A 13,798-nucleotide genomic window follows, 5' to 3' on the forward strand; every position below is an offset into this window, starting at 1 on the left:
TTCTCTTTCCTTCTCCTTTCCTTTACGTCTCGGATCGCTCTCGGTATTCGTAATTACCTTGGGTACGTTACCCTGCGGGATACTTGCATCTTGCTGCTGCAACAAAGCACCAATTCAATCTTGGGAATTCGCCTCCCGCTCTGTCTCTCAATCTCTTTCTCAACTGCCAAAGCTCCGTCTCGTATCTCTTGGGTCCATCTCCTTACTGTCCTCCCGTCTCCCATACCTACTTCACAAAGCAAAACGCACGTGCAAAAAGGATTTGATCCGAGGAGCTTTTGTTGTTTGCGCAAGACAAGCACCCAAGAAGTACTTCTCCTCACGGAGCATCCGTACGAAGTACAGTCAGGTCGCAACGAATTTCGCCATCCGATCCCATCCATCCATCCATCCATTCCCCTTGACCTTCCCCAAAAAAGGCACCAGGGTCCAGCTGTTCTGTCGATCTACGGCCTGCTCCTCTCCGTCCTTACGCCCCGGCCAATCCGATTTCCGCATTGTTGAGATCCGCCCGCCGCTCAACTACCTCAACAGACTTAGAACGCTTTTCCATTTCCTGGAGAAGCTGCTTCTTTCGGTCCCTTCTTTTCGGTCTCTGTCTGTATCTGACTGACTGACCTGCATTCCTCTTCCCGTTCCCCTCCTCCTCCCTCCCACCCTCCCTCCACTCTTCCACCCTTCCACCCTTCCACCGCCCGCCCTTTACGCCAAGGTCCCTCCCCTCCCGTTGGGTGTATAAGCCAATAATTGCCATCGCCTCCCGCTCGTGGGCTTATCCGTAAACATCGACTCGTCCCGCAATCTACAAACCACACAAACACACTCCCTATCACCAAAACACCGCATATCTTCAGTGTAACACAACCAAAACCACAACTGCGGGACCACACTTGCACGTGTAAATCGATACGAAGGCGAGACCGATATAGTTCAACATTCCGGAATCCCACCAACCTTTGCCCTGGCTGCGGTCTCTACCGCCGAGCCCCCTAACCCGAACCTTGTTTTCGCTTGAAGCATACCCGAGGTGCTCCTGTTAATACCTATTCCCGCCTTCTTGTTGGCTCAGTTATGGAACCCATTGCCAACATGGCTTCCCTCAAATCACCTTGCAGCGGCGCCGCCATCCAGGACGACGACGACTTTACCACGGCCACCGCCTCTGGAGTTCAGACTGAAGGCTCCGAAGTCGCTCGGAAAAGACGACACTCCCACTTCATTCCTAGACGCAAGTCCATTGTCAACCAAATCATGGATGGCGAGGAGCACTTGCTACTTAAGGTATGCTCGTTTGTGTTCACAAACTTCAGCTGTTGTTCGTGGTTACGTTTCCCGTCAACCAAGATGTTGGGGATGTGAACAAAATTCAGATGTGGTGCGAAGCGAGATGTGCTGACAATACTCCTCCACAGGTCGACCTCTTCCTGACCGAACTGGAACGGCGCCTCGAATTCCTCGAAAACTACGGCGAGCTCACCTTCGACTCAAGCATATCCCGCGCCTTTTCCACTCTCCAGACCGTCCGCGCTCGCTGCTCTTCTGCCTCGGAAGAGGTCCTCGGCGCCGGCCGCAGGCGCCTGCACATCATGGTGGAGACCCTCGAGGCCCGGTACCAGGGCGCCCTGGCCTCGGCTGAGTCCCTGAACGAGAAGGCCCGTGTCGGCATCGAGCTCCTAGACGACATGCTCACCGAGTTTGAGAACAAGGCGCACAAGTTGCGGGAGCAAGGTCTCGCTAATGCCGCCGATACGGCAAGCGCCTTCATGAACGAGGGCCGAAGGGTTGTGGACGAGAGCATCGGGCTCGCGCGGGAGGTTGTCGACGAGGGTATCGAGAGGGCCATGCGCGCCGCTCAGGATCTAGAGGAAAAGATTGCCCATGCCGTCGCAAGGGCCAGGGAGACGAAGCTCATCACATACGACGACCTTCCTATGCCGTGGCGCATCAACCCGCATATTCGTGATGGATACCGCTTTACCGAGTCCAAGCTCGAGTGTATCTGGTCGGCCTTCCGCCCCTCGAACGAGCTCGTCAACATTTGGTCCCACGCCATCGGCCTTGTCATCGTCCTCGCCGTCGCCCTCTACTGTTACCCCCGCAATACCAACTTCCAGTTTAGCACCAAGACGGACATCTTCGTTGCCGCTGTGTTCTTCTTCACAGCATGCCTCACACTGGTATGCTCGACAATCTGGCACACTATGAACGCCGTCGCCGACGTGGACGCAATCAGCATCTTTGCCTGCGTCGATTATACAGGCATATCGCTTCTTATTGCAGCATCCATCGTCACAACCGAGTACACGGCCTTCTACTGCGATCCCGTCAGCCGCTGGCTGTACATGGGCACAACGGCGGTCCTCGGCATCGGCGGCGTCATCCTCCCCTGGCACCCGACTTTTAACGGAGCCGAGATGGCGTGGGCCCGTGTCGCCTTCTTCTGCGGCCTCGGCGCAACGGGGTTCCTGCCGATCCTGCAGCTCTACTTCTCCCACGGGCCTGACTTTGTCTGGGAGTTTTATACGCCTATTGCCAAGAGTATTTTTGTGTACCTTCTCGGTGCCTTCGTGTATGCCAGCAAGATTCCCGAACGTTGGTGCCCGGGCATGTTTGACTACATTGGCGGAAGCCACAACCTGTGGCATCTGGCGGTTCTTGGCGGTATCTTGTTCCACTACACTGCCATGCAGTCGTTCTTTGCGAATGCCTTCAGGCAGGCACAGGGCGAGTGTTCCGTCTTTTGAGGCTGAGGCGTGAACCTATGCCGCGTTGGCTCGGGCATACTCCGATCTGTCAGTCGTGTCCTGCTGCGATACGGTTGTCGAGAAGCTTGCTTTGATGCAGTCATACTACATTTTACTTCTCCAGGGTACTTCATTCCGGAGTTGACTGCGTTTGTCTGCCATTTGAGGCGGCTACATCTCGGTCTTGCTCTAAAACGCAGTAGGCGCCGTTTGGTGTCTATCAGTCCGGCGTCTCTCCGCTCTTGGTCTGTCTCTTCAGGCTGTTGCAGCTTAAATATTGATGTCAATCACCGCAAGCCAGCCATCCGTCTGAAGATGCTGGGACGTCACCTCAGAACCGCCACTTCCTGGTAGTTCGGAGGGACAAGCTGCCAGATTATCAATGTTCGTCAGCCCCTAGAACTTTCAACATCTTGCATGGCTAGACGCGACACTGCTATTCTCAACAAAGTAGCACGCTCCGGTTCCGCTCAGCAGGCGACCTGCCAGCGCGAGCGGGCCATCTGTAGGAGAAGAGGCGCTCCGGTACCGAACAGAAAAACGGTACTCAGCTTTGTGTTGTGCGAACTGTCGATACTATTGCATCGACATGATTTTGTCGCCCAACAACACATGTCGGCATTTAGATTAGAGTGCAATACCTAATGGCCAAAAAAGCTATAAACAGGGTGGCTCTCACCCCCCGCGCTCGTTAATAGAATAGATACCCATCTGTCTAAAACTTGGATCTTTAATGTCTTCAGTTCTCATTTATCGACTCTTTTGTGATAAGCTACTGCTCGTACATGCGTATTCTTTTCTTTAAACAATGGGGATTCGTCACCAGATCAAAATCCGTCAGATGGATCGATCCGCTGCCTTAGCTGCTGGAAGAAATCGAGCCGCAGGAGCCGATTGTTCACATAGCTGTTCAGGGCCAGTGGTTGTAAAGTTAGGCTCATTAGTAGAAAGTAGTGAATAATGTATCGAAATGAATTCAGATAAACACCGTTCACATCAGATTATTTCAGTCGTAGGTTTGGGGCGAGCGGTAAGCTAGAGATGGGGGCATTCGAGCCTTTACTACTTGCTTGATGAAGGCAGCTTAGGACCAATTACCTTTCCAAGTCTTTCTCAATTCACCTTTACAAGGGGCCGTCTCCCTGTACTCGTCGCTTCCTAGGCACGCACAGCCATCAAGTCAGCTTGAACCCCATCACGAAGGCTGTACCATCACCATCATCGCTGCCACCTCTCTTAAAGAGAAGACGGAGAATGACGTACTCGTAACACCAGCCGAGCGAGAAGACAAAGAGCTCTCTGAAGAAGCTGTCGTCACGTTCCAGGAACAGGTCGGCCCAACGCAGAGGGTACTCTGCGCCCTCAACGGCTCAGTACACGCCTTGCCGGCTAGACTGTTCAGGGAAGGGTTCGCGAGGCGGAAGAGACTTGCTTCGATGCCCGCTTGGACGTAGATCCTATCAGCAATGAGACCACAGAGCGATACTGTGGTGCCAACGCGCGCAACTTGAACAACCAGATGCGCGTTGGCAATTACTGGTGCGAGTGGGGCAAGCTGAGGTCTATTCGCAGATAATAAGACACACGGAACCCCATGTGCGTAGCGGCAGTCGGGCGATGCGCAGAGACCAGCATATTTCAGGGGAGGTCCAGGAGGCCCAGGTGGTGGTGGTTTGAGAGTATTAGAGGCTCAACTGGTTTACTCTGCATGTCTACCCATCTGGCTTTGGCTCAGGTGTGAGGGAGCAATTTGATGATAATCTACTAGTAACTTCATTCGTTGCTAGTCATCGCAAGTGTGCAACGATCTAATTCCTTCTCATCAGCTGTCACTCACCGTCCCAAGGGACGAGGTGCATACCTCCAAACGTCGGCGGTGCAATGCTCTGCAAGTCGTCGAGAGTAAGTCTCATCCACAAATCCAAAAAATTGTTCGTCGTCATCTTCATCCAGCCAAAGTATCGCTGTCCACCGGGCCACGTGTTCCTGGGGACGTACTTGGCCGCCACCTAGTCTGCCTGCACGAATCTCACGGATAGGCCAAGGTTCGGTCCAGCCCCGGGAGACGAGATCCAGTATGGTTTCGGGTAGTTCGCAAGAAGAAAGGATGTGAGCACATTTTTATATCAAGCGGTTCCAATCTAGGTGACTCGAGTAGTTCCATCGGTCCCAGATGGCTCAGCTCTTCTTAGCATGTGGGGTGAGGAAGATTAGCAGATTGCAATCTCGCGCTCGCAGGTAGCAGCTCGATTTTGGAGTGATTTAATGTCATAGTGCGAACGGTAGATGTAGGGACAGGTCCTCAGGCCTTTACAACTGACCAGAGTCGAGGCGAGTGATGAGCAGTCTGCGCCGCATCTTTGCGTGTCTTGCTCCGTCTGTGGGAAGGTCTAAGTCAGGCGTGCCCGGCTGGAATGTTCGTGTTGGAGAAGGAAGACGAGGTGGGTAGTCAAGCGATTAACCTCACAACTCTATACAACGCCCAAAGACAAGTCTCGAGACTCGCAGGGTGTCTGGGTCTGTGTATGTCAGCCCACACGCAAGCAACTTCGTGAGATTATAGACTCACACGTTGGCCTACTTCATGTTCAGCACACTATTTCTCTAGTGCTTTAGCCTCCTTCTTGACTTTCAGTCGTGGCTTCTTGTTTATTGCCATTTCGCAAGCTTGCTCGATTCGCGTCGTGTGGTACTTCATAACTTGAGTATAAAACCAGGCATCGTAACCAACGCTATTATTGCCGTACGCTTTCTAAAGCGTGTTCCATAAGAGATATCTCAGAGATAGAAATCAATAATACTAGCAATGGCAGTAGTAATGGCAGTGGGATCCACGATATCGAGGTACATACATCTGATTTCGAGTCAACCGCCGATGCTTAAAATCCGTCACGGTGTTGGGCTGTAGGCGGTAGATTAGTTACCGGTTCGAATCATGGTCAGTCGACTACCGGTTGAGCTCGCATATGACAGGCTGCCCCTGGTAATACGTTATGTCCGTAAGGGTTTTGTTGACCAAACGGCGCAGGTGGGCAGTGTAGAGGGCGGCGCCTTCGACCGACAGGTTAAGGAAGAAGGATAGGGCGTCTGAGAAGGAGAAGCGGCCCTAGAGATAGTAAACGAATCCTATTTTACTAAGGACGAGGTTAGGTTCTATCAGCGAGGTAGCCTCGATCGGCTGCGCTGCTTATCGGACCTTGAGTTAGTAGCATGCGTTCTTGAGTATATTGAGGAGGCCGTAGGAGGGCAAGACGGTTGAAATGTCCTGGTGGGTTGTCAGACATGTGCGTACGTCTTGCACGTGTAAAATGGGATGTATTCTCTAGGTTCCGGTTCTGCTTTCAGAGGCGTGTGAAGTGCTATGTACTGATGTGGCCACATGTGGCTGTGTGCCAACCTGCGTTTTGCTGCGCGTCCTCGCGTTGATGTGCAAAGTACAAGCAGAAGTCTAAGTGCATAGCAGAAAAAGACATGTCCTCCGTGTTCCATGTTCCAGTGCATCGGGCATATCTTTGTCCTTGGTATGGAGGTCGTGGCCGGTATTGTCGCTCTCGTCGACCCAGACGCGGAAGTATTTGTACTAAGGTTTTAAGTGGCAAACTCTTGCGACACCCACTTGCCTGCCCGGTCCATGAACGTTTGCTCGGCTTCCAATCCAACTATTCTCATTTCTGGCTCTTGAAATAATCTCTCAGCTCCTCACCTGAACTGGGATTCACTGATCCATCAAAACCGGTGGTACGCCGCGACCACCCCACATCTCTTGCTCACTTGCCCTGATATGCCCCACCGCACTATTAAGTAGGCTTGATATATGCCAAACCCACCTCTGCCCCCAACCAACTATCACTGGATGCACACATCCACCAATCCCCGATAGTCTAGTGGTGAGGATATCTGCTTGTCATTTGAGAAGTCAACGATTCGCAGGGGACCGGGGTTCAATTCCCCGTCGAGGAGATTCTTTTGCCTTTTGGCTACCTTTTGCGACCTATTACGAGTTGTTTAGACAAAGGATGATGTTTGGGGCTATTTTGAAGTTTATATGGTGACTTGGTGACCTGTGTGGTGATGCAAGGTGGATGTTGGCGCAACACGAAAGGTACGCAAGCTGAGGATGCTGCAGGTTGGATGGCTCCTTCCTCCAGAGATCACAAGGTATATTTTTTCCTTGGAGGGAAGCAATGTCGCCTTGGGGGTTGGTTGTCCATTTTTTCTGGACAAGTCGATGAAGTCGCCGCTCGACCGGTGAGACTTTGGACGACTGCCGAAGCCGGCCATGAGTGACGACTGTCAGTCGAAGGGCTTCCTACCTACTACTTGACTGCTCCAGAAAGTAGACAGCTTCCCAGACGACCCTTCTTTGCATTTGGACTTGTCAGGGCGTTGGCAAGTAGCCGCGACCCAGTCAGCGTCACCCGCGCAGTCACCAGAGTAATTCTCCAGGGAGGCAAGAACGCTGTTGGCTATACTACATCCGGAAACAGAGCTTAATCTCGAGAATGATTATCTGAAAGAACAGCTTATGGGGAAAAGGGAACGCGGCGTACCTGTTCCCATCATTGAATGAAAATAACGGCGGCAAGGTGGCCCGGTCGATGAGGTCTAGGTTGTTTGGGGTGTCTCGTCAAATATTACTCACTTCGACTTTCCGACCGCATGAGAGAGTTTGTCCGATCTAACGACCAGCAGAAAGGTCTAAGAATCATATATTTCGACCTTCTGCTTCAATGGGCTGGCCCAGCGTCCGGGGCCGCTCCCATCGCCGGGTGGAACGCGGACAATGGTCAAGGCAAAGGAAACAATGATCGATCATCTCCTAGTGACTCGGAAAGGAGGGGCATCTGCATCGACGAGCACGTCGTTCCTTCGAGGCAGCTACACTTGTTGGCGATGAGAACGTCCGAGGCTGGCCGTAACAGGACCTAGAAGATGTAGACTAGATCTATTAGAAAATTCCTAGCAGGCTCTACATCTTATTACGATATGAAAGTCGCCTTTGTGATTGCTTGGAGGAGACCGACCACAGAATGATTTCAAAGTCAAGATCCCCGAGTTCGATGCCAGCAAGTCGATCTTGTAACTAAGCTGGTCAGAAGTCGGAGGAGATTAGACGTCCGGCTTCCAAATCATCATCATGTGCTTTCTACGGACGCTACTCTCCGTTCCTTTCGAAATATTACCCAAGGAACAATCCATAAGAACGAAGCTAAGATGAACGCCTCACAGCCCGACTCACTCTAATGTTCCTTGATGGTATCTCTTCTTTCTATACAGGTACTAGACGCAGAAGAGGGAGCCCCTAATCCATGGCGTCACTTTCATCGTTTCTCAGCCACAGTCATGACAGAAGGTCTGACTTACAGAACAAGATCACGGAAACCGGGCGAGCCATAGGACTTTATACTCCACAACCCCCCGGGATCGATGCGAGGATTATGGGCGAGACCGCTTATGGGTTGGTGAGATTGAAAACAAAATGACTGTAGTGAAACACAGGTACCCTAGAAGAGAAGCAGTTTACTCGATGAACGTGGATAGAAGTACGGCCTGCTGCTGAATAACCGCTGAAGTTGACAAGTCTCTGGATCGATTGTTTGTAGAGCAAAGGCCACTTGAGAACCCGACAATAGATCCCGAGATCTGAAAGCGGGCTCTTTCTCCCAGGCTGTGTATCATCCCCAAACTCTTCATCCAGAGTCTTGAGACTCGTCCAAAGATGGATGGAACTTCTGTGCGAAAGAAGCAAGATGAGAGACTACAACCAGATGAAATATAAGTTCACAGGTGAAGGGTCGAATAACGGCAAACGCACTGAGCTCCTCAAACAGAAACGTGTTCTTCACCCTAAAACACGACCTTGTTCGGCGTCGAGATAACCCATGATATCTATGCAGAACACAGAGCGAATTGATGATATGCGTGAAATTGGACGGTTGAGAGATATACGAATAATTGGTCACCCTTATTTACATGTTGAGATTGCAGTCTCTCCCAGTATCTATTGCAAGAACACATCGACAACGACTAGTTCTCTAGAGACCATGATAGGTCTCTGAGTCCGTGGAGATCATAGAGCCAGGAAGATGTCAGAAACCCGCACCTCTCGTCTCGCCTAGATGTATGTGTATCACGGAAGGTCCAAGGCGAGAGGGGGGAACTTGGAACCTTGCATGACGCACTCCAGAATCTAGGGGGGAAACAGAGACGCAAGGCTCGAATCTCGATGATACTACCTCGTTCTCCGAGACTTGAGCGGACCAAAGAACTGAAATAAATCACCCGGGAAATGGCGAATGGGCAACCTGGTAGAACATACAAGGAGAAACGGAGGGCATCATCGACCTTTTTGAATGGGTGCTACACTCGACTACCTTGCTATGAACACTGCTTTTGCGAATTCCAAAACAAGAACTGAAGTAGTCCCATGAGTTGGGAAGTTCATCTGAAGTAAGAGGTGGATGTACCATGAGCAATCTTAGAGAGCTTGTCCACCACGCGAGGCTGCGAAGCTTGTATAAAGATATGTGCGGTATGGTTCCGGTTCCACAATGAAGCAATTGCAGGTTAACCTGCAGCAAGAAGCATGTCAGACAGCATAACTATCTCAGACCTAGGTTGTAGACTGATATGGATCCATTCTATCCCACCAGGTCCGGTCACCTAGATTACACCAAGACGTTTTCAGATGCCATCAACACCCTCCTCAAAACTTGACACATGCTTCCACTTGTTCAAGCATCAACCCTTACCCGCCAACAAACCTATCCCAACCCTACTGTCTGCTCACGTTTCTCAAGAACCCAAGATCGTGTCCCATTGACCCTTAACTCCATTGAAACCCTCCAAGGCCAGATACCATCAGTGACACCCCAAGGCCTTCTTCAAAGTCGCGCCCTCCAGCCGTGACGTGCTCTCTTCCCGGTGCAAGTAAAACGAGTACATATTACGACCGAGCAATGGCCGACGTGCCAATTTACCAGTAATGTGAACACCCCGGCAACTTCTTCGGGGGTGGGAGACTATCAAATCTTGAAGAACCTCATCGGTAACATGAGAGATTCATGGAAATAGACCCTCTTCGGATAATTCCCCATCCAGGCGAAGCTGATCATCCAGAAAACTGAACCAGGGATGAAAGTCGACGAAGAAAGGACCGACTACTCAGTCCGCCTACCCCCCATTCTCTCCCAAACGCAACTCCTTGAAGAGACCCCCAGCTCGATAGTCTGCAAACCATGTCTTCTCTCTACCCCCTCTTCCAACCTTCGCGCTTTTGCAAAGCATAGAATATCATAAGATAAAGAGCAAAGATATCATCATCAACCGAGGCAGCGACACTTGCAAATGCCAATCATTGGAGGGACTAAAAAGCCACAAGACCACCCGCGCGAACCCCGCACATCGACAGCCCATGATCAACACCTGAGATCTTCCTCCCAGGGCCCGTCTGCCTCGGTTTCAACCAAGCCCAACATTCATCCCCCCTCCTCTCGAGCATTCAACAGGTGAACGAGGTCTTCATTCGCAAGCAACACCCCATTTTCCACCAGAAGACAGCATCTGAGGTACGCTATACGCTTGGCCGGCAATTTCATCTCTCGCCATACGGCCGTCAAGTCGACGCCTCTAGAATGCGACGCTGTCCTCGGGACCTCATGAACACTGATTCACAAGGACCAAACCCGCCCCCCCCTCCCTTCCTCTCAAGATTCCCCAACCTCGGCGATGCACAACTGAGACAATGAGACTGAGACATTCGAGAAACGCACCACCGTTGTGGGTGTCAATACCGAAAGGACACCGCAGGTTCGCAGCCAGACCGACTTGAATCGATACAACGGCCGGTTAGTCAATCAGGCATTCTGGTCACCCCCAAAAGGTCCAAGAGGGTGTATAGCAAATATCTAACAACGCTACCCCCCGTCAAAGCTCAGAAATTAGACAGAACTCTCACCCCGCCTTTGCCCCGCGAGAAGGGCTAGGATAAAAAAAAAAGGTGAGACATGCCATCGAAGAAAAGCCTTACGTTTAATGCCGACGTGGTATCGGAATCGCTCGGAAAGTGTAAAGACGCTCCCTCCACTTGTTGGTTCGATAGACCAGAAAAGAAAAACAAAATCAAGCCTCGAATGACCAACCGAAAAAGGGCCATCGAACCGTTGATCATTGCCCTACGAGCACGAAATACTGCCGGGTGGAAGTCCTCTTGACAGACGGCGCGATACGACGCTACCGGACGCTAGCACGCAGCTCTAGGCCAAAGTTAGCAATGTCTCAGTTCTAGTCAAACAGCTAGACCTCTTCGACGGTCGTTCTAGAGGTTTCATCAACTGTGGATATTTCGTTGTTTGAACCGGTGCGTCGTCGTGGTCAGGTACGGATACGGATTGAGTCGAACGAACTCGACGACCAAAAAAGAAAAGAAATTTCCGTAGTACGAGTTACACTAACACTACGGGGACGTCTGAACCCCATCGTCGGATCATCGGACCCCAAATCTGTTGTTTGTTCTTATCCCTCTCTTTCTGCCCACCGCGGCGGAGCAGTTATGTCGATCACAAAGACGGATAATCCCACTGAACGGAACCCCAACGTCGTATCCAGACCTCCTCTGGGACAAAATCCTCGTCGCTGAGGCCCCTGGGCTTCGCTTTTTCCAAATTTCTGGTAGATTTGCAGCGAGGGTCATGTCAATAGTCGCAACGCTAGCCCGCTCATCATTAGCCTCATCTGTGCCGTCCAGACGCAAAGTCCACAAGCGGATTGATTTCGCGAAATGAACTGTCAGACGGCGTGTGAGTGGGATAAATTCTCCCAACATCGACAGTTGAGGGAATCCGGGGGGCATAGTTGGTACTTGGTAGGGCACTAAGCAAACAGCTCATGGACGTCTGTGGTCGTCCGTTACCTTTCCCCCCCCTTCTTCCTCTGGGCTTCTTAGCGAACGCCATCCTCGGCCTGGGCCTCCTGTGTAGAAATCTTGGCCTGCATGTTGTTGATTCCAACCGCATGCACATGAGAAGCGGTGCGTCGCGTTGACGAGCTGTGCCACGCACCAAGACCCAAGACCGGTCAGCTTCTCCTCTTCCAGACCCCTCTGCAGAATCGGGGAAATCGTTCGTGAAATGAGCTCCCGCAGGCTCCCGCAAGCCTCGTCGCTCTTCTCCGCATCGCGGCCCTTGATGGTTCGTCTCTCATAGTCATACCATTACTCCTTGTAGAAAGTCGACCGGCGCTTCCCCAGGCCGCAAGGCTCCCGGTGTGAGAACTTAGAAGAGAGACCCGTTGCGCCTTTCCTCACTAGGACTTGGCCCACTGGAGGATTTAATCGGACCGGCCAATTCCCATGTCCGTCGGTCTCTTTGAGGCTTGAGCCACCGCCCTGGCAGGCCATGAACCATGAGAAAGAAGGCTGGACGATTTACAAAGAGGGGACTTTCTTGTCTGATCCTCCGAGAGAGATTCCACTCCCAAGGCGTAACTCCGGGGGCCAGGTTTCGTGAAACAATAGAGAACCACCATGACGGCATGCGGAGACCGATACATCGTTGCATAGCAAGTGCAAAACTAAAGGGCCCCCAATCCGGCCTCGTGGAAGGGGGATGGATAGTGTTGCGATTTCCACGACTCTTCAGTAAGCATCTGCGAGCGGATGGCGTGTACCCGCGATGCCAAGATGCATCTCACACACCCTTCACGTTACTTCGACCAACCACACCTACGGCTCGCGGCCTCAATGCGACTTGTGCCTGCATCTGAGGGTGCATACGCATCCTGGAAGCTCGAAGGATTTCATGGAGTTCACAGTTGTGGGTGTGAGACTTTTGAGGAAGACCAAATGAAGGATAAATGGCAGAATCGCGTGGTGGACTATGCATTGGCATCCTATCTGCATGACTACTGTTCTGGTCCCTGGAGGAGTTTAAAATCGAATGCACAAAGAGTCTGGAGCTGCCGTGTCCCCGGTAGAAGCTGCTTTGACAATCCGAGCCAGGAGCGTGGAGGTGACAGTCCATTGCTGTCCATTCAGTGTTTCATGTAAGCTCCTGAATAGAGGTAGAATTTTGCAGTGAAGTTTGGCTGTCATCGTCGTCATCGTACCATGAACGTCGCCTCTTTGACCAGAGGTTCATATATTTGAGGGAGGATAGCCGTGTGCTCGGTTCTAACCCACAGGGTATATTCTGCCTGTTCGCTTGCGTTGTGGATTCAAGTCGAGCCCGCCATGGGCTGAGACCCAAAAAGAGCATCGCTTCGAGCAAAGCCCTGCTTAATGAAGTCGTTTCGCGGGGGCAAGCTTCCTGGCGCCTTTTTCAGTTTGGTATCTGACAGGCAAACGGCTCAACAATCAGCACGGCCCATTGGCCAGAATTACCATATCAAGGGTACCAGCTCGGCCCTGGCCAGTCTGACATATTGTTGCTTTGTTTCTTTTGGAAGGTAGTGGAACCGTTGGTCCGTTGGTTTTTTTTTTTTTTTTTTTTTTTCGAGGTTTCGAGGAGGGGGCAAAGACCCAAAAGTTCTCTGGAGCGCCAGGGGCAAGAAAAAAAAGTCCAGTGGGGAAGTGGATGAGATGAACGTGGTAAGAAGGCACCTAGTCCTGGTCTTTGCAGACTCTGCCCAGGATGCGATTGCCTTCCCAGAGCGCGACGTGGATAAGGTACCTTGGAAAAGTGGACGAGCCTTTTTTCTTTTGTCCGAATCAATCGTAAATGCCTCCGCTCTTAATAATTTGACAGTTGATAAGGTTTACACTGCTCCGAGCCCCCGAGCGGCATTTGGTCCAAGGACACGCTGAGATATTGCGGCCCAAAGAGGGGCCGTCTCCTGTTGCTTCCTTTTAGACGGGGTACCTATGGAATGCGGGCACTTGTATCGGTAACTGGCTCTTATCAGATGTGAGCAGTGAGTGGGATGCATGCTCAGAGAGATCGGAATCAGAAAAATCTCGAGGATGCCTGGATTGCGCCTTGCCGCTGTTGTAAAATGGACATTCTCCCGGCGCGGCGAGGCCTTTCCGCTCCCATACATGGCCTGCACCTGAATTGCCT

The 13,798-nt window shown here is 51.7% G+C and overlaps 4 protein-coding genes and 1 non-coding gene across 5 annotated transcripts; 2 read left to right on the forward strand and 3 right to left on the reverse strand.

The window, feature by feature from the left end:
* Window positions 1-1,089: 1,089 nt before the first annotated feature.
* On the forward strand, window positions 1,090-2,744 carry BDP55DRAFT_541654 (hemolysin-III related-domain-containing protein; the record flags this gene model as incomplete). Its single annotated transcript, XM_060568236.1, has 2 exons — window positions 1,090-1,281; window positions 1,413-2,744. 2 exons carry the CDS (start codon window positions 1,090-1,092, stop codon window positions 2,742-2,744), a joined length of 1,524 nt encoding a protein of 507 aa, XP_060435366.1.
* A 1,084-nt stretch (window positions 2,745-3,828) lies between these two features.
* Window positions 3,829-4,687, reverse strand: BDP55DRAFT_627293 (uncharacterized protein; the record flags this gene model as incomplete). The annotated part of the gene is made up of 4 exons (XM_060571739.1): window positions 3,829-3,902; window positions 4,008-4,306; window positions 4,461-4,527; window positions 4,582-4,687. 4 exons carry the CDS (start codon window positions 4,685-4,687, stop codon window positions 3,829-3,831), a joined length of 546 nt encoding a protein of 181 aa, XP_060435367.1.
* Window positions 4,688-5,623: 936 nt separating this feature from the next.
* BDP55DRAFT_647704 (uncharacterized protein) lies at window positions 5,624-6,439 on the reverse strand. Its single transcript, XM_060573799.1, has 2 exons — window positions 5,709-6,439; window positions 5,624-5,646 (listed from the first exon to the last, which is right to left on the reverse strand). Exon 1 carries the CDS (start codon window positions 6,243-6,245, stop codon window positions 6,021-6,023), a length of 225 nt encoding a protein of 74 aa, XP_060435368.1. The 5' UTR covers window positions 6,246-6,439; the 3' UTR covers window positions 5,624-5,646; window positions 5,709-6,020.
* Window positions 6,440-6,481: 42 nt separating this feature from the next.
* On the reverse strand, window positions 6,482-7,524 carry BDP55DRAFT_647705 (uncharacterized protein). The gene has a single exon (XM_060573800.1). It carries the CDS (start codon window positions 7,023-7,025, stop codon window positions 6,786-6,788), a length of 240 nt encoding a protein of 79 aa, XP_060435369.1. The 5' UTR covers window positions 7,026-7,524; the 3' UTR covers window positions 6,482-6,785.
* On the forward strand, window positions 6,615-6,704 carry BDP55DRAFT_t49. Its single transcript has one exon. It is a non-coding gene; the product is annotated as a tRNA-Asp (tRNA).
* Window positions 7,525-13,798: the final 6,274 nt, after the last annotated feature.

The sequence above is a fragment of the Colletotrichum godetiae genome (assembly GCF_030913485.1).
Source record: "Colletotrichum godetiae strain CBS 193.32 chromosome Unknown BDP55scaffold_4, whole genome shotgun sequence".
Taxonomy (NCBI): Eukaryota; Fungi; Ascomycota; class Sordariomycetes; order Glomerellales; family Glomerellaceae; genus Colletotrichum; species Colletotrichum godetiae.